This window comes from Choloepus didactylus, chromosome X, assembly GCF_015220235.1.
Source record: "Choloepus didactylus isolate mChoDid1 chromosome X, mChoDid1.pri, whole genome shotgun sequence".
Taxonomy (NCBI): domain Eukaryota; kingdom Metazoa; phylum Chordata; class Mammalia; order Pilosa; family Megalonychidae; genus Choloepus; species Choloepus didactylus.
In genome coordinates, this window is record NC_051334.1 from 12641985 (window position 1) to 12664310 (window position 22326).

The window sequence follows — 22326 nt, forward strand, 5'->3', positions numbered from 1 at the left end:
AAGAGCAGACAACATAAATTTTTTTAATCAATGCTTTATGCAAAATTATGGTAGTTTCTCCTAGTACTCGGGCAAAATAGAATGCCTACCAATATAAGAGCTGTTTCACCCTACTCAAAAAAGCTGACACATAACAATACCACCTTGAACCACATATACAGCGTGTCCATTTCCGCATGTCACAGCACTCTAAAGATCTTGTATTATTTCCACTCAGGGAATAGATATTAAAATTCAAGGCTTACTTTACCAAGTTTAGACTACCTGGTAGAATGCAAATGTATGAAAATAACTGGATGAACATAAGTATTTTAGCTCTTTTCATGTGTCTCTTCCTTCAAGTGTACCCTAAGAAGGTAATCATTTACCCTTGTCAGACCAGGGATATATATTATGTAACAGTTGTCATGGCCTCAACTTTCACTTAAAATATGGTTGTCCTTTGTTTTACATACCAGAAAAGGTGGCCTTAAGAAGCTCGACATTTTTTAAGGTTCAAATGGATGTCTATACTCTTTTCAGAGACCATCTTTTCTGTAATACAAAGGCACCACATTTGAGATAGGTGCAAAGGACTAGTAAATAAAGACAGTTAACCCACGCTAGAATTTACAGATGAAATAATCTATAGCACCAGGATTTCTCAGCCTCGGCACTGTTGACATTTGAAGCATAATTCCTCAGATCAGGGCTGTCCTGTCCATCGTAGGATGTTTAGCAGCCCCCCCCCCCCCCCGGCCCCTACCCACTCCATGCCAATCCCTCCCACTTGCCCCATCATGACAAGAAATGTCTCCAGCCATTGCCACGTGTCCCCCGGGGCACACCAATCACCTTCCAGTTGAGAACCACTGAGCCATAGCCAAATAAAGATGGAAGGATAAAGTAGAGTTAACTCAAGGCACTGTTGACTATAAACAAATTCTTGACAGAATCCTAATTTTTATAAATCCAGCCACAAGAATACAATTTAACATCAGCTAGCCAGATTCTTTGGGGAACAGAGAGAAACATAGAGGCCTTTAAATAAATACTTCACAAAAGTAAACACAGACCTGTGTTTTGCTTTGCCAAAATAAGTTTTGGTGTAAGATAAATCAGAACATATGAACCTAGGTGACTGCTTTCTGCTGCTTCCAAGGGGTGGAAGAGTTGGGCTTCTGTAAATGAAGTCAAAATGTAAGTTTCTCTTAAAATTGCTCACAAAATAGACAGCATAATTATGAAGTTTACATACACAATAGTTTATAAATGTATTTATTTGTCTCATGGAGATAACTCAAGTGCAGTGAAAAACAAGGATATGTGTGGATCAGGAAACAAAGGCACAATTTGAATTTGAACTTGCTGTTCCATGAGTAGAATAATATATTCTAGAAATAAAAGGTTAAAGAGTAATTCATCATCTCAAAGCTATTTCCTGTTTTACTAACAGACCAACCAACACATCAGATTGCACTTTTTGAAAGGGTGGTGGGGAAGAGAGCTGTTCTGCTAGTAAATGATATTTTGTAAAACAAGACACTCAGAAAACTGTTAAAATGTCATTCTGAACTTTATTTTTGGACATGTAGCATGTTTTAATAAACCAGTTTTACAGGTATTACTTTTTGTAACATCAAAAGAAAAACAATGTATTTTTCCTAAATTCTCATTGCTTGTAAAGTCATTTTCAAATAAACATAAGTAGCAGGGTAGTGCAATATGTTTCCACATATTGACCAGTGCAACTCTGACAGTTATAATTAAGGTATTCAAGGAAGCCTGAAAATTAAGATTTATGTAAGACAAGCAAATTTACTTTCATCTGTTGGGGAAAAAAAAATCCCAAGGAAAAGAATTTGCAAATGATAAAGTTTACATGCAAAGACAACTTTAAATCCTACTTCTGTCCTAAGAATTTAAGCCACGTAACATAACAATTTTGAAAAAACAAAATAAAAATGTAAGAAAAAACAGGAGTATGCCTTTAAAAATTGCTGAATAGAATAAATAAAACCAAATGCTACAGTTTCTTACTTTATCACGAATACTGGTGCTGTTCGATTTCATATTTATATACTTTAGCTTCTACGCATGAAAATCCCAATAAGATTTAATGGTTTGGATCAGTCCATCTTTCTTCAACAAAAGGAATCCTAACTTCTAGATTTAAAAAATTACACTCACATTTGTGTTTTAGTACAAACAAAACACAATGTATTTCTTTATATCAGTGGCAACCAGTTCAAAGTCATGTTGAGATACTTTTCAAAAAGTAACAAGTTTTGTGCATGTTGTCAGTAAAAAACAAAAAAAAATTCTTGTACAGGCTCACAATACTGACCGAATCTATCTAGTACACCCACAAGTGCCTCATCATTTTGATTTCACAAAAACTTATTTTAAACAGTTCAAAGAATTAATAATACACACCATGTGAATAATTTGGGGTTAAAAAACCCATGGCTCTGGGCAATGACAATTACCAGTTAACAAATCCACCCACAAGACACTTGTGTTTCTAAAATTTTCAGACTCAGTTTGATATAAATTAAAAATTCTGGAAAAAGACTTTTGTACACTGACAATACTCATCAGACATCAGTTAGGCCACAAGTGAAGGGTAGTGACTTAGATCAAAGGTGCAGGATAGCAGCGGATTTTGAGATGGCACACCTTGTACATTCTGCTCAGAAAACACAAAGGCATTTACAGAAGACTGAACTAAGCACTGAAAGAGGTGGAGAGTTTCTCTGCACCATCATCACCAACAGTGTATCGGTCCCAAGTACTTCAAAAGTAAAAAGTATTTTCAAAAAGAGAACTGAAGACAAAGGCTCTACCTAAGAGAATGCATACAATAGGATCAAAGGACTCGTCTGCCAGCAATTCTATTCTGGCATTAACTAGCATGAGCACTTCTGGCAGGCTGGATATTTTACCATTTCTGTTACTACAATGAAGTGAAGTAAGCAATATGAGTAATAAAGAGCACACACACCCCTGGTCCTTAACGGAAGGAAGTGTTTAGTTCAATGCTCTCCAGGTGGGAGGCGCTCAAAAGATGCCAATAAATAACGGACCATCTTGCTGGAGAAACCTGCTGATTTGATATAACACTTACTGAGTGTACCCAATAAATGTTCAAGAACATGACTTAAATGTATAATAAATGTATATGAACATGACCTAAAATAGTTCATATAGTTGTTATACTTCCCTAAAGAAAACTTGTAAACATCTGGTGAATGTCTAATTAATGGTAGAACATTAAAAACTGGCCAAAAAATACCCAGAAAACGATTGGCCCTTCAGCACCCAAAGCTCCCAAAATATAATGTTAAAACATCTCTGCTAGAGGGATTTCAGTAGTCTGAAAAATTTCATACCTGAGTGGCTTAAATTTTCTCTCCTAAATTTTCGATAAGTGCAAGGAGTTTCTACACTCAGGAATTGCATAAGTTTTTATCTTTCCTCAAAATAAAGCATTGAATGATATAGAGGTAGCATAACTTATTAAATTAACTCCTTAAAAAAAACAAAAAAGCAAGGTTATTTTCAATAGTCTCAGTAGAACGATCACAAATATTTAAAATCTTAACAATCCAGGTTTTCTTCTACCTGGTTTTAGAAATCTCATTACTATCTCCCCCTTTTTTGCTGTAAGAATATTGATGAGTCCAGGCACCCCTCAGCCCCGTGGCATCTATTGCAACATCAATGATAGAATCTGGAGTCATCCATCTCAGGAAAATGAGGAAGAGAAAGTTGAGCACAGCCAACAGAGCAAAAATGCAGCCTGTCACTGGGCCACAGTGAGAGATGAGTCTATCCAGTCGTTTGTCTATGGGTAATACAGCCTCCCCTGCCACGTGGTCATACACCTGGCGGAAGAGAGGACAGGGAATGAGCACTCTGATCCAGGACACTTCTCAAATAAATGATGACATACACTCACTGGGAACATTTTATAAAGGAATGCAAATAGAAGTCACGTTTTTGTTGTTGCTGTTTTTATATTAATGATGTAATCAGTGAACTTAAATCACAGTAATTATCACAATGTGATGCAATACTTATCAATGAGCACTAAATTTTGGGCTAGACACTGTGATACAGAGACAAATAAGCCACCGTTCCTCCCCTCTAGGGGATTACCATCTATTTTAGTCGACTACTAGGCTTCCAAACGTCCTCAGAAGTCTGAACAGCTTTTTAGAACCCCACTGGAGGGACAATATTAATTCAGCAGTGACTTCCTGAAGCAGCATTGGCTTTTAAGAGTCCTTGATTCTGCTGAGATAACTTTCACCAGTTCCTGGCAGAGATCTACCACAATTAGCGAGTTACATATTCTAGTGTGCTTCTGAGTGAACCAGGGCTCTTCCTTTGAACAGCCATGAGAGACCATGTTGCTGCACATGTTTGGTGAGAGCATACAGAAAGGTTCATGGATTTCTAGTATAAATAAAAGGATGAGAAAGAGATGAGGGAAATTTTAGTAGATGGTATGGGCCAAATACTGGCAAACAAACTAAAGTTTATTGCTGAAATTGGTAGCAGGTCACTTACTTTTTTAAAATATTGCTAAGCACTAAATTTGAAAGCATTAAAAAAGATTTTTAAACATAATTATTCAGAACATATGAAATAGGTCAGCATTAATGTTTTTTTAAATTGAATTTGGGCATTCTTTGTGCTCATTCTCAGATACCAGACCTGTAAAACTTTCCCTTTTGAATGAGAAAGTTAAAGAGTGCAAGTTCTAAAGGCCAATGGCCTTTGAAAGGCACAAGATGTTTTCATGTAGCTTCTACCCTGCAGACATTTTAAATCGAAACACTGTAACCAGAATTATGCTGAGACTGGTGAATTGCAATTAAGTATTTTTTCCAGCATAAACTCCAATTTAATTTTTTGATCAATTTCCTAAAAATAGCACAGCTAAGCAAAGAGGGAGGAGTTGAAAAGTGTCAAAGCGTCCTCTGTTGAACAGAAAGTTGAAACAGCAGCTACAAACTCAACTGTTTTGCCCACATTTATTTCTAGGTCAATTAAGTTATGATTTTAAGTGAGCAAATAACAATTTACTACTATGAAGAGAATGTGAGGGATAACAAAATATCAGACAAGGATTTAATTTTTTCTAAATGTATAAGTGATCAGAGAATACAATAGAAATTAAAAAAAAAACTGATGTTTTACTATTACTTTAAGTGCAGCTACAAGAAAATTAAAAAAATCCTAGTTAGCCTTTTAAAATATGCTGACAAACTGTCACTATTAAAAGAGTTCTTTCTCCTTGCATTGCTTATCAAAAATAGTTTTGCCTTAGGAGGTTTATATGATGTCTATTAAGAAGGTCACACTACAACTACAGAGCTGAGGTTCTCAATCAGGGTCAGGAGATTTAGGAAGGGCATCACTGAAAAAACTGGTCTAACCAAATATTCCTGCCAACCATACCTCAAATTCCATCTCTGCTACTTAAGGGTCATATTAGCATCTAGGAGTGGTTGGGATGGCAGGGGGACATGAAGAAGGAAAAGTACCCAGTTTGAAAAGGCGACCTAGCTGATTCTGACATGCACTCCCAACAGGTAATCAGTGCCAGACTCCAACTTTCAAAGGAAAACAAGGAAAAGACAGCCATTTCATATAGATGGAAATACAGCAAAACTTCTAGAAGGTGAGTGCGTCTCAGAAATGTTTCTGACAGAAATGTCTGACCATTAACTTAAGTATCTCATATTTCAAAGAAAGCTGTAACGGAGATGACAATTTTTAGAGACAAGAGTTTTTGCACTTCTATTCAAAATTGGCTCATTCTATGTACTAGAATTTAAAATTTGAACCATGTAAGAAAAGCCTTACAGTGAAGAACTACTTCTTTACTCAGTTTCACCTTGCTATCCATTTCAAGATATCCACAAACTAGTTGCTGGACTGAAGAAAGTGACAGTATAAAGCCTTCATCTAAATGACTATCTTCTCAATGCCCCCAACCAGCCCTATTTCTGGTTCACAAATTCTACACATTAGGAAGCAGAATTGCTTCCGCTCAGCCTGTCACTTGGTAACAGTAGGCACGAGGGAGACAAAGTAATGAGAGGCACTTAAAGGAGGAAACTGAGTAGAATAAATAAGGTGCTAACTTGAAATTAGGATGCATTTGCCACAACTGTATTTTCCTACATAGGGTATGAATCTATTTTCTTTACTTGTCCTTTTGGAAATTCTCTATTTGCTGCTTTTTATTTCTGATTTCTCCAACATTTGTTCACGTTCATTTTGAATTCTAGCTTTTTATGTTACCATCAACACCAAGAGGCAAAAATCCTTTTCCTGAAGAAAATTACAGTAGTTAGCAATATTGATGCTGGAGTGTTAGGAAGTGGCCTGAATTAAACAGTCCCAAGTTAGAAAGTTGCCGCAATCAGGCCAAGCAAAACCACATTTTCTGATAGATCTACATGCATTAGAGTTATAAAGAGCCTGGAGACCAAGTTTAGAAGCAAGTGAAGAAATATGAGTTTTAATATTAGTTTTGCCTCTAATTACTGTGGCTCCTAGAAAATTTTTATAACTTCTTTATGCCCAGTTTAATGAGTGGTTTAGATTGTATTACTTCTATTTTCAGATTCCAAATGAAAAGATTTAACTAAAAACTTAGCCCATTATGCAACAAACGCAATACAAAATCCATTCCTTTTCATTTGGAATGGATTTCATAAACTTAAACAATAGACTAGAAATGGTAAGTACATGTAAAAGCAGATGTATACATGAGACATCCAGTAAGAGTTCAGACATTATTAATGAATATCCTTTGCTTAGCATATGACATACTTTTTCAGTTCTCTCCGCAACATTCCTCCAGGTGTAGAAAGTCTTTACTATGTTATGGATATTTTCTGGAGCTGGCAACGTCCCTGACTTCAGTTGGTAAATAGCTTTTTCCAATCCTTCGCACAAAGATTTTACGGAAGGTTCACATAGAATAATAAGATTTTCTGGAAGTACCTCAGGAATTCCACCAACCCTGGTACTTACAACCTTAAAATGAAAAAAGAACACATGTTCCACCATAATTCATATCCCAGGAAAATTAACAAAGCCAACTTAAAAAATTACTACTGAATGTGTCTGATTAATTTTCAAAATACGAAAACAGAAATGCAACAATTTAAAGTCTCAAAAACTGTTTTACCTGTAAACCACAACTGGCTGCTTCTACAATTGCCATGCAGAATGCTTCGGTAAGGGAGGTATTAAGAAAAATATGTCCTTGAACTAAGACATTTCTAACATCCTTGTGTTCTAAGGCTCCCAAGAGACGCACCCTGATTTTTGAAATGAGAGGGGAAGAAAGAAGGGAGTAAAACATCATGCTACAAAAGAAGTATAATTTACATGCTAAGTCTACTATTCATATTATACTAGTTCTAATGCTTTTAATCTTGAAAAATCAGTATCACCAAACTCTGATCTAAAAGAAATAGCCTTATAAAGCTGTTTGCTTAAAACTCTTACAGCTAACATATTTCTAACTTTTAAAAAAGCTTTCTATCATAGTAACATACATATACAACTCAACATTTCCCATTTTAACCACTTTCAGGTGTACTATTCAGTAGCGTTAATGATATTCATGGTATTGTGCTACCTTCATCAACATCCATTACCCCATCTTTTTCATCACCTCAAACAGAAACTCGGCAACCTTTAAGCAATAACTCCCTCCTCCCTAACCACCAGCCAGGCCCCCAGTAGCCTATAATTTACTATCTGTCTTTATGAAATTTGCTTCTTTACTTCAACATGATGTTCTCAAGGTTCATTCATGGTTGTTAGCATGCATCAGAATGCTGTTCCTTTTTACGGCTGCATAATATTCTATCATGTGTATATACCATATTTTGTTTATCCATTCATCTGTTGATGGACACTTGGGTTGCTTCCATCTTTTGCTACTGTGAATAATGCTGCTATGAACATTAGTGTACTATTTGTAACTTTTGTAGAATGGCAAACACAGGGCTAAATATATAAAATTTCACCTTTTCCAACACTAGTTTGCTTTCAATGGAAAAGTTCATACGCTTTGTCGATTAAAAGTTAAAGTGTTATTTCTAACCAGGAAAGTGTCCCTTTCATGCTGATGCCTCACACACACATCCCTCACATGTTATCTAAGTCACCGAGGAAGAGACCTGTCCGAATCTCTGTGTGCAGAGCAGTTTCCATGATTTGAACCCTGCCACTTACATCACAACTGATAAGAGTATGGTTTGGGACTCTGCAAATGTTGCAAATTGAGGCTGTTGTTTTCCTGTACCTTCCACAGTGCTTCCAACTACTGCCCCCTAAAATAAGAATGGGCTAACAGAAAAAAATAAAACAGGTCTTGTACTGTGTTTCTATATTATTATTTAGGAGAAGCAGCACCTGTGATATACACACATAGCCCAAGTTGAATCATCACTGGTACTTTCTCATTCAAGACGATACAGAATTCATCTATACCTGTCATGTAGCTGGTATCTTTCCCGTACTTCTTCCAAAATGACTCTCTTTGGTCCCTCTCCTCCAATTATGAAATTTAAATCTGGATATTTCTGACAGAGTTCAGGTATAATACCACTAAGCAAATCAGTCCCTGAAAATATAAAAAAGTTGAATGCTGGAAATAGCAATATTTAAACAAATGTTTCAAAAAAAATCATTAGAACTACTGAGATAATACACTCACTTTGAAAAGTATTAGCTGTACCTTCCTTAAAGTAGAGAAATTAACTTTCTCAAACCTTTCCCAGGAGGGTGGGATCATTCACAAACTGCTAGTTGTCCCCAGAGGACTGCAATTCTTGAAGATCTTCATCTTAAGATCTATTGTTTGTTACCTTTCACACATCCAAAATGTGTATTATTCGGTTTCATTGGAACTAAGTATTCACTTGTGAATTACACATGGCCTACTTCTAAAAAAGGCATTTGAGGTAGCTAATGTTAGAGTCAAAGCTTTCTACAGTGCAGGACAGCTGGCAGGGGGTCTATGTCTTGTCCCAGCTTTTTAACAAGTGAGCTCTTAGATCACGGGAAAGTTTCCTGATGTATGGAGAGACCTATGTACCTAAAGTCCAAGGTCTCTTTGGGGAACAAAATTTTACCCTTCTATGATTCCACTTCCTACCATAAGAAAAGGCTGACCAACAAAGTATTAACTGTTGCTTCTAGTTTGCTCAAAATGCAGTTCAGCAGAGAGAATTTTTCAGGAAACACTATGGTATGTATTAGAAAATTTGAAAGAACAGTCCATTCCAAAGAGCTGTAGCCCCTTTCCTGGAATGAAAGAGTAAATGAAGGAAGCAGAACCTCAATTGTCAGATCTTCACAGTTCATAGAACAAAAGGATGCATCTTGCTTCCTTTAAAAAAAAAAACCCACAATTTTCTTATGATATATAAATACAATCTCAGGTACTATAAAGCAATAAAAGAAATCCTGCCCTAGTAGTTAGTGGCTATCCAAAGTCATAGCAATATTGACACTATTTGGGAATTCAGTTCAGTAAAAATTACTAATTGTACACATTCAAAAGTAAAATAACCCATTTAAAGCCAAATGAGGTTTATTAATTTAAAAATGCATACACGTACAAAATCGATATCATTTCTATTCCCAAATGAAGGGAAGATCAACTACAAAATAGATGGTGGGAGGAAATGATATATAGAGGATCATTTTCGTTAGGTAAGTTAAAGTAGGATTAAGTAAACTCTGCTACTACCTTCAAAATGATTTCATTTATCAAAAATTCACATGCAGATTTTCTGAATTATGAAGGCTTCGCATTAATATCTTAGCTATCTTTGTTTCAAGTCTGTTACCAAAGGCATCGATTGGATTTCTCGATAAATCAGAAGGTGGCTTAATGATTTTTAACATTTGGCCTCCTAGAATGCTTTCCTTTCAAACACAAAGGGAGAGTCCATTCTCCACACAAAAAATCAACACTACAGAAAAACAATTGCAACTGCTGATGACAGCTAACTTTACCAAGAGCTTCCTATGTCAGGCATTGTACTTCAAATGCATTATCTCATTTAATCTTGACAAAGACCTTGTAAAAAATGGAGCTGATTATTAGCATTGTCAATGATCCATGATATTATTTTAAGAATAAATATTTTTTTCTCCCTAGTATAAAAAAAATTATTCTGCTTCTGTCTAACACAGTGGAGCATACAAAATGACTTTCAATTGCCATATTCACACAAAATGGACGAGGAAGATTCCTGATTCCAACTGCTTTTAAAGCTCAGTTTAACAGTATTTTAAAGAGTCTTCTGGATCTGCAATGAGGATAACAGTGGCTGGGCCAGGGGTGGGGAGAATAGGAGACCTTAATTCAAGAAGAGCCGGACATATTATTTGTCATCTGTTACTTACTGTGTAACCTGGATGAGTTACTTACCCTCTCTGAGCCTCAGTTTCTTTGTCTTTTACATGCAGATAACATTTACCCTACAGTTGTTGGGAGAGTCAAGTGAGGTGCATGATAGGCTTTCTCAACTGCAGAATATAAATGCAAGTCGTCATTACCACTATAGCAAGAGATGGGCGTGCCTACATACACAGAGGAACACTGGGCAACCCCGAGAGAAGAGGCTCAGGAGAAGAGGGCACAGGAAGAAACCAGCTAGGAAATCTGGGCAATACAAATTTTATCTTCTCTCTTACTTAATACATTCCAATGGGTCTCTACGGTCTGGTCCAATGAACACCTGAGGAAATTAATGTTACTAATTAAAGGACCATTAATACAACTACTCACTTCGGGGCTACAGATGTGGCCATTCCTACAAAGGCTGGTTGGTTTTGTGTGTGTGTTTGTTTTTGCATGGTACCTGACATATGGATGGAGGTCAATAAATAACTTGATGGATTACTGAATTGAAAAGAGGAAATGCCTACAGCCCATACCTTCACTGATACTCAACCACACACACAGCATACTCTTAGCTAGCTATCTCACAGAGGCATACCATTTGGCTAGAAAAGAACTTAGGCACATTTTCTAAGGCATAACAAACACATCATTAACATCCCAAGGATTCAGAATACAGAGCCTGTTGAGGGTGGCCCACTGCCATTACCTTGATTATAGAAATGAAAGCATGTCATTGCCTTCACCCCAGAAAATGCAGTTCAGAAGTTTTCTCACTCAGCTTCCATTTAAATGGATTGCTGATCAACCAAGGCTCTCCATTCCAAACGTAAAATATACCAACCAAGGCTCACTTCCAGATTTTAGGCCCTCCCTAAAAACCAGTACGCTTCTGATCCCACAGCTGAGCTTCATGCTTACCAAGAATCAGTTGTGTTTCATCACAAATCTGTTTGATGCCAGTTGCACTTGCTAACTGTATTAGGCAATTTGATTAAATATCATACAAACTGACAAAATGAATTTCCCTGAAAACTAAGTTGAACACATGCAAAATTCAATAAAGGCAAGTCGCAGAGAAAAGCTGTTGTCAGATTAGGGGTGTCCTTGACCACTGTATAAAACTGAAACAAGAAAATTAAAAATCCAGAAGCCCAATGCTTCATATGCCTTTAGGTTTTCAGCCCAATTAAAAGAAACCCAAGTTGGCAATCGTAAATTCTCCTTTCCTGAAAGTTCAAGAGATGATACAGAACTCAAGCCCGTGGACTTAAGCTTGAAACCAGTCACCTTATATCAGACTATTGGGAATTCAGTGCACATTAATAATACTTTGAGTTAAATTCAAGTAGCATATATATTATTCAAGTAGCATATACATATAAAATCAAGGGGCATATAATTATTTTTAAATAATTCCCTACTTTACATGACATTTTTGATTACTAGAAAGGTTTCAAATTAAATTCAAGATGGCCTCAGTCTTTTAGCAAACGAGTCTCACAAACTCTACCGTTGCCCATTAAAGTGCCGCAGAGGCACTAAAAAATCCTCCTTGATAATAGGAACACTTATCAAGGATGTACTGGGCCAGGACATTCAATGGAACTACCACTGACCCCTCACGTCAAGATTCCCACTGTTGCCCAAATTCCAAAAATAAAAAAACTGAGACTTAGAGAAGTTAAGTAACTTGTCCTTGATCACACGGAGGGATAGCCAGGATCTGAAGCCAGGCAGATTTTAAATGCATTTTAAATGCATGCTCTCTTTGTCACTTACCTTGCCGATATGTTATTAATTTGCTGTACATGGTTAACTGAAAGAGGCAAGTTATGAAAAAAACAGTAATGTGCAGAACAAATCCACTGATTTTAAGAGCATGTGCATATGCAAAAAAAAGACAGGAAAGCTCTAAGTCAAAATACTCATTAGGGTCATCTCTAAATAGTACGGTTACAGCTGAGTTTAGTTTTCATCTTTGTGCTTTTGTCTTCAAAATATCTGCAAAGAGACATCACTTTTGCAATCAGAAAGAAAAGGCTATGTAAGTGGGTTCTGCCCTGTACTCTGGTAAGTCCGTGGTGAACAAGTGCAGGGTTGTTTTCATTTATAAAAGGATGTGACCTATTAAATACCATCAGGTGATTGTTTTTATTTTTTAGTAACTATTAAAACATCAATATTTGTTGGAGGGGGACAGCATTCACCAATGTTCCAAAAATTTCTTTATGAATTTTAAAGCAATATTAGACCCTTTTTGCTATACTGAATGCAGAAATATTTGTAAAACCATAAAACAAATGAAAAGCCAAACAATCAATATATACAATTATGCAACAGCCTTCTACAGGAATAAACAAAAAAAAAAGTCTGTGCAGTACATTCATAGCCATCATTTCATTCATTACCTTTTCTGTAAACAAGTCTGCTGACAACAACAATAGTTATTACACTATCATGCCTTCTAAATGGGTCTGGAGTGAAGTCAGTAGGATCTACAGCATTAGGAATGACGGACACTATTTCAGGATTCAGTGCTGCTCTTAGTACAGTGTTTTCCTTACTAGTATAAGAGACACAAATTATGTGGTTTGTGTCACAAAGAGACACAGTTAGAAGCTTGTTTGTAAGCACCGAGCTGACATCAGCAAATCCAAAAAGGGAATGGTCCGTGAAGACTGTCTGGAGCCCCATTGTCTTGGCGTGGAAGAGGGCATCATGGGCCATGGCAGAAAAGGAACTATGTGAATGTATTATCGTGACTCTCTCCCGAACAAATATGTACCTGAGCAATGGCAGACTGTGAAAGAGGGTCGTGGCTGTAGATTGGTTGTACATGACTTTCAGAGGCAAATAATAGACCTTGAGGCCATTAGTGAGGTATCGGATGCCTTTTCGATTTCCATAAGCATGGGTGACAATTATGACCTTGTGCCCTCTTTCAATCAGGCACTGAGAGAGCTGGTAAATGTGGCTTTCCACACCACCCATATTTGGGTAGAAAAAGTCAGACACCATGCATATACTATGGGAATGAGTTCTACTTGAGGAATGACTTCCAGGGCTAACACAGGTGAGTGCAGCTGAGGGCGGCTGGCCATGCCCACCTCCTCCTCTACAGGCCATACTGAGATGGTTTAGGCATCACTCCTCAGAGCAACTCAGGCAAGGTATGTGTTGTTTATTACCTGAAAAAGAGTAAAACATGACCTCAGCCCAGAGACAAAATACATCCCACATTCCAAATCTAGTAAACTGTTTTAATATAACCAGAAATTTGTGAGCTTTCTCCTAGAAATAAAACCAAGTATATAATGAGTCTCCTAGTATTAACTTCGTCATCTACACTAAAATATACCTGGAGCTAGAGCTGTCTTTTTTGGAGCACCTTTTATAAGTGCCACCTGTAGCGGATACTGTGGATAGGTGGAGACATTCACATTTTCTCTTTTCTTATTCAAGGATGGTGATATAATCAAAGTGCTCCGTGAATTTTTCCCTCACCCTTCTTTCAGTGATGTAGGCCTTTAGCTGAGTCTGAAGAAAGGCTAAACTAGAGATGGGCTGGATCTGGGGCCATTTCCCACACTGAAAGCAGGGAATGCTTATCTCAGGGGAGGGCTAGATCCAGGGGGGGCCCTAGACACCAACATGAAATGCCCAATCTATAGCACTATTACAAGTGCTTATACTTTTAAAGCTAAAGATAGACTTCAGATGTAGTGAAAATCTTCCTCAACTTTACAAAGATTTCCAGAGCTCCAGAAATTCTACTCCGCAATTGGAAAGATGTCCTAAAGTTCAGGTTTTCATAACTCACCAGCAAACTGAGAAAATGCAAATTTCTTTACTAACATTCTCTTCAACAGAGCCTTCTCTATTTAAATATATTCTCAGAAATAATAAGTGTTTGCTGAATTGATTTTACTAATTAAAATTCTGAATCACCAAATATTGAGATTCTTTAAGCTCGTGCTTTTTATGTGGTTTAAATAACATTCCTTACTGTGGTTTATCATTTGAGCCTAAACTTCCTGTTCTAGTCAATTAAAAAAAAAATGGAAGTAACAAAAACAATGAGTAAAGAACCAAAAAAAACCATTAACAATTTTTTTGTCATTAACCTGCAACGTTCTGTAACGAGTGTGCCTATTACGGGCCAGGTTATCACTCTTAACCTCTTTACGGTACAAAGGCTCTACAAGCGACCCTATCATAGAACCTTAAGATTTTAAAGCTGACGAGACCCTTGGAGATCTAGTGAAAACCGTGAAAACCTCCTTGACTTTACAAACGAGAAGCCAGACAACTTGAGCTATTTGTCCAAGCTTCCTACCCGGCCACTTACGTGGCAAAAGCGAGATAGCCATAGAATTCTCCACCTTTGGCCCCCGAGCCCCTAGGCACAGTCATCAGAACAGGGGCTTCCGAGGATCCTTAGGAGGGCCGGGAGGAAGGCTGGGGTCGAGGACGGTCTTTCCACCGAATTCCTGGACATTGCCCGAGTTTCACTCGCTGCAGGGTCTCTGGGGAGAGCCAGGGCCAAGGAGGGGACACCCCGCGGGGGTCAGGCCAGGCCCAAAGGGTGGAGGAAGAACGGCCGAGGGGCGGACCGGGGCCGGGAGTCAGGAACCGGCTGTAGCGCCGCCGCCTCAGCGTACCCTCAGCCCCACTCGACGCCGGAGACCGCCACCCCGACTTTCGCCTCAAACCCGACCGGCTTTATCCACCATCACCAGCCGCGCTCGGGTCGGGGAACCCCAGCCCCACCTGGAAACGGCCGAGAGTGCCCGAGCGGGAAAGACCGACGCGCACTTACCAGCTAGCCCCATGGCCGCCCGCGTCCAGACCTCCCGCGGCTGCAACCGGAGCCCCTCCCCGCTGCTCCGAATCACCAATCGGGGCCGTCCGCGCCCGAGCGCCGCGCCCCCACGGCAGCCAATCACAAGGCGGAGCTGTGATCACGCGCAGCAACGACGCACCGCGCAAGACTCCACGGTGTCCGGGAGGCTTATTTTCTCTGAATTCGAAGCAGAAATTCTCTGTTTAACCTTTTATATGAATTCCTGACGTCTCGACCCTCTCACAAACGGGCCTGAACTTTTCTAACACAGACAGCCCACCAAGACCCTTCCTCAGCGTAAACCAGAACTCCCGGCGCCCCCTCAGCGGCCCATTGGCGCTGCCGGGAGTTGTAGTCTCGCGGCCTTTGGAGGCAAAGCCGAACTTACAAAGCTACTACTCCCAGGATGCACCGCGCTAGCTTGGAGGCGGCGTGCAGCGTGGTAGGTTCGCGCCTTGGTTGCCTAGTTACAGCGTCTCTTTGAAAAGGAAGCCTGACCTTTCCCTGCTTGCTTTTGTCTGGAGGGGCTTGGGTGGGACAGCTATAAAACGCCGGGGGTCATGGTGGCGTTTTGTGATCATCTGTGAGACAGTAGAGCTGTGCTGGTTCTTACCACTTTGGTAGGGTTGCCAGATTTAGCAAATAAAAATACCAGACCCCCAGTTAAATTTGAATTTCAGATAGTGAATATTTAAAAATATGTAAGTATATCCCAGATATTGCATGGGGACATACTTACACTAGAAAAAAAATCGTCTATCTGAAATTCAAATTTTGTATGCAATTTTATTGAGATATAATCACACAACATACAATCATTCAAAGTGTACAATCTGTTCTCAGAATCATCATATAGTTGTGTATTCATCACCACAAACTTTGAACATTTCATTACTCCAAAAATTAAAATAAAAATTAAAATAAAAAAGAACATCCAAAACATTCCATTCCCCTCCTCCCCCCATTGTTCATTTACTTTTTAAAAATACAGTTTGAGATATATTCACACACCCTACAGTCATCCACAGTGTACAGTTATTTACAGCACCATCATACAGTTGTGTGTTCATCACCAGATTCAATTTTTGAACCTTTTCCTTACTCCAAAATAAAAATAAAAGCAAAAAGAACACCTAAATCTTTCCATCCCCTCCACCTCACCCTATTCTTCATCTAATTTTTGTCCCCATTTTCCCACTCATCTGTCCATATACTGGATAAAGGGAGTGCGAGCCACAAGGTTTTCACAGTCACACAGTCACACTGTGCAAGCTACATAGTTATACAATCGTTTTCAAAAATCAAGGTCACTGGGTTGCAGTTTGACAGCTTCAGGTATTTCCCTCTAGCCATTCCAACACACTAAAAACTAAAAAGTGATATCTATATAGTGCATAAGAATACCCTCCAGAGTGACCTCTCAACTCCATTTGAAATCTGTCAGCCACTGGAACCTTATTTTGTTTCATCTCTCTTCCCCCTTTTGGTCAAGAAGATCCTCTCAATCCCACAGTGCTGGGTCCAGGCTCATCTCCAGGAGTCTTCTTGCATGGCCAGGGGGATTCACACCCCTGGGTGTCATGTTCCACGTAGGGAGGAGGGTAGTGAGTTCACCTGCCGAGTGGGCTTTAGAGAGAGATGGGGGACACATCTGAGCAACAAAGAGGCTCTGGAATGGGGGGGGGGGCTCCTAGGCACAATTGTAAGTGGGCTTAGCCTCTTCCTTGCGGCAACTAGCCTCACAAGGGAAAGCCCCAGATCGAGGGCTCAGCCCACTGAATTGGCAGTCCTCAATGTTTGCGGGAAAATCTATCTGAAATTCAAACTTAACTGGGGGTATTGTATTTTACCTAGCAACCCTAAATTTGGAGGCAGGGTGCGGAGTCTAAAGTCTGACCTGAATTACCAACTCCCTCTCAAATTGGTTCGGCTGGGTATGGTGGTGTTTGGCCAAAGAATCAGTGGCAGTGGTCCGATATTCATCCATCCCTCACTGATGGTACCCAGGGCTCCCCAGCTGTGCCATGCATGCATTTTCAAGAGCATATAACTTTCTAAACACCATCACCATCACCTCATCACCATCACCACCACCCCTTTTAAGACTGGAGAAAGCCTATTCATCCCTGAAGACCTCAGCTCCTTTCTGATGCCTTTCCCAAACTTCCAGAGAGAATTAAAATACTCCCTCCTTTGTGGTTTGATAGTGCTTTAGCTACACTGCAGGCATAACATTTTTCGGGTGATATTCAAGTTGTTATGCAAGGCTGCTGTCCCTCTTCCTCCTCACTTTATCCTTAATGTCTTGTGTCACCTTGGGATCTCCCATGGACTTCTTTCTGAAAATTTACTATTGTATTTGCTTGTTAAATGTCTGCCTGCATGGCCAGATAGTAAACTGAGGCAGGGATTGTTCCTGGTAATAGACATTGAAAAAGCTGTAGTTGTATTACAGGAATTTCTTTACCCAATGACAGCACAGTCCTTGACACATGTTAGATACCCAGTAAAAACATATTGAAAACCTGTCATGAGGTGTTCCTTATATAAATTACAGTGCAATGACATATTTCAAAGAGCATTTTGGTTGTAGGACTTGAAGAGTGTTAATGAGCTAACTTTAAAAACTAAGACTCAAGTAGGAATAGTTACCCTGTCCTGTGTAATACTGAAGCATCAGAGAATAAAGGTGATGAAGACTTGAAGACACTTACCAAGCTTAATAATTTGCAACTGGTTTCACAGATAGCAGCAACACCACCAGATGGTTCAGCACTGCTTTCGTCTCCTTTTCATTTTTGCAATAGGTTTTAAGAGACTCAGAGAATGAGTGTAGAAATCCTGGAAAGTATAAATAAGAATTAGGGCTCATTTCTTGAGCCCTTGGTTTGCCGCTACTGTAATTCTGATCAAAATACACATTTGAAATTCTACCATGAATCTTATAAGATCCTGATGCCAATCCTTTTTCCAAAAGAGTTGTGACCTTTTTTTCAAAACAGAATAAATATTTCGTATCTTTATCATCTGTAAGAAAGGAATAAGTTTCGTTTTCACATAGAGACAGCATGGAATAAGGGAAATGGAGGCAAAACCAGTTTAAACAAGCCCCAGACAAAGAGAAGAGAGAATCTGCCTGATGTAAAGAGACATGAGGTAGTATCAGAGGCGGGAACTCACAGCAAAAAATAAAAATTTGGGGGGGCATTGGCTAATCAGTTCAAAATCTCAATAATGAGCTAGTTGGCTCTCTGGGATTGGCTGTACAAATTAAAATCTCAAAAGATGAATTAGTTAGTGTTCTCGGATAGGCTGTAACCTCTGTAGTACCCAGTCAATGGGGGAAACAGGGGAGGGACTTGCGAATTAGGAGTAGGGGATTTAAACATCGCCATTCTCTTCCTCTGGCGCGCCAGCCTCCTGCGTGTTTGGCTGGACGCCCCATCTTGCAAGATTGTAAATAAATTCTTTTCTCCTCCAGAACCGAGAGAGCGTTTATTCCCTTACAGGCACCGCTTTATTTCCGACAACTTGGGGGCTCGTCCGGGATCCAAAGCTTCGGAGGGGGACCCCCGAGGTGGACAAAGGGAAGGCGCGCCCCGCTGATTGAGCGGTCTCGGACTCCGCCATTGGGGGCCCATCTCCGGCAGCTAAAGGGCCCGAGACCAGACGCTTGGATCTGCCGGTTGTGGATGAGAAAAGGGGGGAAAGGGCTTGCCTCTGTTTGACCAGGCAACTCCGTGCACGGACCAAGGTAAGGAAAGTAATATATTGCCTTGGTGGTCGGGAATTCCTGATGAGTCTGGAGCTGCTTGTGTGTGACTGAGACGTGCGACATACTGCACGAAGCGAGTGCGGAGTCTCAATCTGCGGTTCCCTTCTCCCGCGAGGGAAAGGGCCAGAGACAGACGAAGCGAAAGGAACTGAGAGAAAGAAGCCCAGACAAGACTCAGGATGGGAAATAGAGGCAGTTGGCCGGCCGGGGAAGAAGAAAAGGGGGCACCTATAGAGTCCCTCGGGGACATCCCTCCAGATAGCCCACTAGGTAGGATGTTAAAATATTGGACCGATAGCGATCGGACCAAGGGAAAGGACAAAAAGAAAATGATTAAATACTGTTGTTACATTTGGACTGAAGAAAGCATTTCACCACCAGACGTATTCTGGCCAAAGTATGGGTCAGAGGAGGACTGGCTCTGTGCCAACCTTGTAATTTATGTTAATGAGAAGAAACCCTTTTCTAAGGAGGAGTCTGATTATGCCACGTGCTGGCTAAAGAACAAAAAAACTCCCCTTTACCTTGTGAAAGATAAAAACCCAAACTTGGAAGATGAGTTGGTAGAATCTAAACCCTGGGACCCCTTATTAAGCCTTCCTCCTCCCTACTATTCCCCTCCTCCCCCAGGGCAGAGATTGTTAGAGTCTGAGGACCTAATAAGGTCCGCACAGGTTCCAGGGGAATCAGGAGGCCCATCGGCGCCAACTGCCCCACCAGATATGACCCATCAATGGTTGAGGAAAGAATTAATACAGTGCAAAAAGGATGTACAGAATTTTCCATTTCCAAAAACTCTTGAAGGAAAGAGAGTAAGGGAACATCACCCCGTTAAATCCCTTTACCCCTTGAGGGAGGTGCCTATGGGGCCAAAGGAAGTCGGGTATGTAAATGCCCCATTAACGAGTGCAGAAGTAAGAAATTTTAAGAAGGAGATGAAATTGCTAATAGAGGACCCAATGGGGCTGGCTGAGCAAATAGATCAGTTCCTAGGCTCTAGCCTATACACGTGGTCTGAACTTATGTCCATATTAAACATCCTCTTTACAAAAGAGGAGAGAGGAATGATAAGAGGGGCTGCTATGAAAGAATGGGAAAGGCAACACCCGCCAGGGCAAGGGGTGATGGCAGCAGAGCAAAAATTTCCAAATACTGACCCTGATTGGGATAATAATGATAAAGAGGATAGGGCACAAATGAAGGATCTCAGAGACCTCATTGTAGAGGGAATAAAATTGGCGGTACCCAAATCTCAAAATTTGGATAAGGCCTTTGAGGTAAATCAAGAGAAAGATGAGTCTCCCTCTGCTTATCTACAAAGATTGAGAGAACAAGTAAGGAAATATTCAGGTATGAACCCTGATGACCCTGTAGCCCAGGGAATGTTAAAGGTCAGCTATGTGAAGGGATCTTGGCCTGATATTCGGAAAAAGATTCAGAAAATAGATGGATGGATGAATAAGCCATTGGAGGAGTTATTAAGGGAAGCACAGAAAGTATTTGTAAGAAGGGAGGACGAAAAACAAAAGCAGCAGGCTAAAGTCATGATAGCCACTGTTGACCACTTGGTCAAGAAAAGATTAGAAACAGGAAATGGGGGATGCAGACAGAGGCGAGATAGGGGAGGGGGCTGGGCTGATTTAAAAAAAAGGAGCAAGGAAAATGCAGAACTCTGCAGGGTGTTATTGTGAAAAGCCTGGCCATTTCAAAAGGGAGTGCCCAGACTTACAGAAGGAGGGTCGAGTTATACCGCTAATGAATTTTGAAGACTAGGAGAGTCAGAGGCTCCTCATCTCAGAAGCCCACCGGGAGCCTTTAGTAAATTTAAAGGTGGGCCCATATCAAGAGGAAATTACATTCTTGGTAGACACTGGAGCAGCTTGCTCCTCTGTAAATCATCTTCCAAAGGGGGCCAGGCTCTCTGGCAGTTCCCTCACCGTCACAGGGGTAAAAGGGGAGGGATTTAAAGTTCCCATTCTTGAACCTACTAACATTTGTTGGGAAAATAATCAAATCATAGCTCCCTTGTTGCACATCCCAGAAGCTGGGAGTAATTTATTAGGAAGAGACCTAATAATACCTATGGGACTGGATTTAGAGGTAAGGAATGGACGGATTGAGGTTTTGGCCCTGCTCACTGAAGAAGATGAAAGAGACATTAAGGAGGAGGTATGGGTAAAAGAAGGAAACAGGGGAGGGTTGCAAATTCCCCCAATTAAAATCAAGTTAAAAAAGGAAGAGGAGGTCGTGTGCCAGAAACAATATCCTATTCCTCTTAAAGGAAGACAGGGACTCCAACCCATCATTGAGGGTCTCCTTCGGGATGGACTCTTGGAAACCTGTATGTCCTCTTTTAATACTCCCATTCTCCCCATTCAGAAACCAGATGGTAGCTGGAGAATGGTGCAGGATCTAAGGGCCATTAATAAAATTGTCCAGGTTCGACACCCTGTAGTTCCTAATCCTTACACTCTCCTGAGTAAAATTCCCTTCCATCATAAGTGGTTTAGTGTAGTAGATTTAAAGGATGCCTTCTGGGCCTGTCCCCTTGATCCAGAAAGTAGAGACCTGTTTGCCTTTGAGTGGGAAGATCCCTTCAATGGGCGAAAGCAGCAATACAGATGGACGGTCTTACCTCAGGGTTTCACGGAGTCCCCCAATCTCTTTGGGCAAGAGTTAGAGAGGGTACTGGAAAAATTTCCAGTCCCACCTGAAATCACCCTTCTGCAATATGTAGATGATCTATTAATATCAGGTAAAGAAAGGCAAGTGGTGGCTCAAGCTACGAAAAATCTACTGAACTTTTTAGGGGAACAAGGATTAAGGGTATCTAAAAGTAAACTGCAATTTGTAGCAAGGGAAGTTAAGTACCTAGGCCACCTCATAAGTGAAGGAAAAAGAAAAATCCATCCAGAAAGAATCCAGGCCATAGTAGAGTTGCCTCTTCCTCAAACAAAAAGAGAGCTAAGAAAATTCCTGGGATTGGTAGGGTACTGTAGATTGTGGATAGATTCTTTTGCATCTCGAACTAAAGAGCTATACCAAAAATTACTAGAGGAAGAGCCTGACAAGATAGAATGGGAGGAAGTGGAAATAAAGGCATTAAATGAACTCAAGCAGGCACTGGTGCAAGCTCCTGTTCTAGCACTTCCTTCCCTCGAAAAACCCTTTCACCTGTTTGTTACAGTAGATAAGGGAACAGCTTTGGGGGTCCTAACCCAAATCTGGGGAGACCAAAGAAGGCCGGTGGCTTTCCTTTCGAAGGTTTTAGAT

The 22326-nt window shown here is 40.1% G+C and overlaps 1 protein-coding gene across 3 annotated transcripts; it reads right to left on the reverse strand.

The window, feature by feature from the left end:
- Nucleotides 1-1536: 1536 nt before the first annotated feature.
- On the reverse strand, nucleotides 1537-15307 carry PIGA (phosphatidylinositol glycan anchor biosynthesis class A). Of its 3 annotated transcripts, XM_037821903.1 has the most exons (7): nucleotides 15255-15307; nucleotides 13221-13623; nucleotides 12844-12998; nucleotides 8509-8641; nucleotides 7193-7325; nucleotides 6832-7038; nucleotides 1537-3866 (listed from the first exon to the last, which is right to left on the reverse strand). In XM_037821903.1, exons 2-7 carry the CDS (start codon nucleotides 13559-13561, stop codon nucleotides 3600-3602), a joined length of 1236 nt encoding a protein of 411 aa, XP_037677831.1. In that variant the 5' UTR covers nucleotides 13562-13623; nucleotides 15255-15307; the 3' UTR covers nucleotides 1537-3599. The 3 variants fall into 3 exon arrangements, with proteins under 3 accessions (XP_037677831.1, XP_037677830.1, XP_037677832.1); XM_037821902.1 differs by having other exon boundaries at nucleotides 12844-13623; XM_037821904.1 differs by lacking the exons at nucleotides 12844-12998; nucleotides 15255-15307 and having other exon boundaries at nucleotides 13543-13576.
- Between the last annotated feature and the right edge of the window lie 7019 nt (nucleotides 15308-22326).